At 32.9% G+C, this 1290-nt stretch overlaps 1 protein-coding gene across 1 annotated transcript in view; it reads left to right on the top strand.

The window, feature by feature from the left end:
* Positions 1 to 1290, top strand: part of LOC119592889 (cyclin-G-associated kinase-like) — a gene marked incomplete in the record, with an annotated part of 28823 nt that overhangs the window by 26402 nt on the left and 1131 nt on the right. Inside the window, 1 exon segment of the mRNA XM_037941782.1 lies at positions 464 to 637. Within this exon segment, the coding sequence (XP_037797710.1) occupies positions 464 to 637 (174 nt within the window).

Below are 1290 nucleotides of genomic sequence, written 5' to 3'. Positions count from 1 at the left end.
GTACACAAGATATTGTTTGATGCTGTAAACAGAATGAGCATTTACTTTGTTCTTCAATATTCTCTATTTGTTTTAATATTACTACTAATGTCTGAACAAGGTTGATTGTTAGAAATGTAGGAAAACAAAAATAAGATTGAATTTGATGTGTTTTGGTTGTATTGTCATGAGGAATACTTGTATATCTGAGCAAAACAAATGCAAATTCTGCATTATTTGAGACTAACGTTTGCAATGAATCTGCAATGTGTTAGCAGAAGGATGTTAACCTTTGAGGTGTGCATGACAGCAGTATTTCACAATTGTGAAATGTGTTATAGCAGAAGGTTGAGTGTATACACATATGTGCACATATACAGTGTTGCTCCAGGGATGTGAATGCAGACCTGGAATTGGTATATCCCCTTGTAGGAATGTGACTTTCTTCTTGTCTCACTAATACTCCTGTGTTTTTGAATTCTAGGTTATGGAGTGGACAGAAGGGAAGAAGAAGAATATTCGGGCACTTCTCTGCTCCCTGCATTCTATTCTTTGGGAAGGTTCTAAGTGGAATGAATGTGGCATGCACCAGCTAGTGCAACAGAATGATGTCAAGAAGATGTATCGCAAAGCCTGTCTAGCAGTGCATCCAGACAAGGTATGCTTATTGTCAGATTAACTGTATTTTATTTTATTTTTCAAACAAATCTTTCCTGTGTTACCCATATAATACCCTGATTGAACTAAAGTGTATTCATTTTGAATATGCAGGGTTATTCAAACTGGAAGGTAATCATATGGCAGACAGGGCTGTATCGTTTGACTTAATTTGATTGATAGAATTTCTTCTCAAGTTTAAAGTTGTCATCAATTTGTAATTATGTTTTTGATGCTTCACTGATTACATTAATACTGACATATGCAATTGAAAACTTTCTAGCTAGCAGGGAGTATCAGTTGGATTGTTAATATTAAAATTTTACCCATAATTTAAGTCACTGTAGTTACTATCTATCAATTATACATTCTGATCAGTTTATAATTATTTTTCTCATGCAGTATTATTAATTTAAAACAGTATGTGATTGAAAACTTTAAACTGTAGTAAAATTTCCTATTTCTGGTCACATGGTCTGTTGATCACAGTGATCATGATCAAAGGAAGTGTAGTAAGCCTGTATGATTACAAATTCTTTCATTAAGAAAACTACTTTGAGTTGATTATTGCTTTTGCTTTGTATTTGTCATAGTGACAATGATAACCTTTCATCTTTGAAGCAATACCTTGTTTTTGAATTGATTTCATAATTA

The sequence above is a fragment of the Penaeus monodon genome, chromosome 31 (genome assembly GCF_015228065.2).
Source record: "Penaeus monodon isolate SGIC_2016 chromosome 31, NSTDA_Pmon_1, whole genome shotgun sequence".
NCBI lineage: Eukaryota > Metazoa > Arthropoda > Malacostraca > Decapoda > Penaeidae > Penaeus > Penaeus monodon.
The sequence above is the reverse complement of the archived record's forward strand: the minus strand, read 5'-3'. Positions and strand labels throughout refer to the sequence as shown.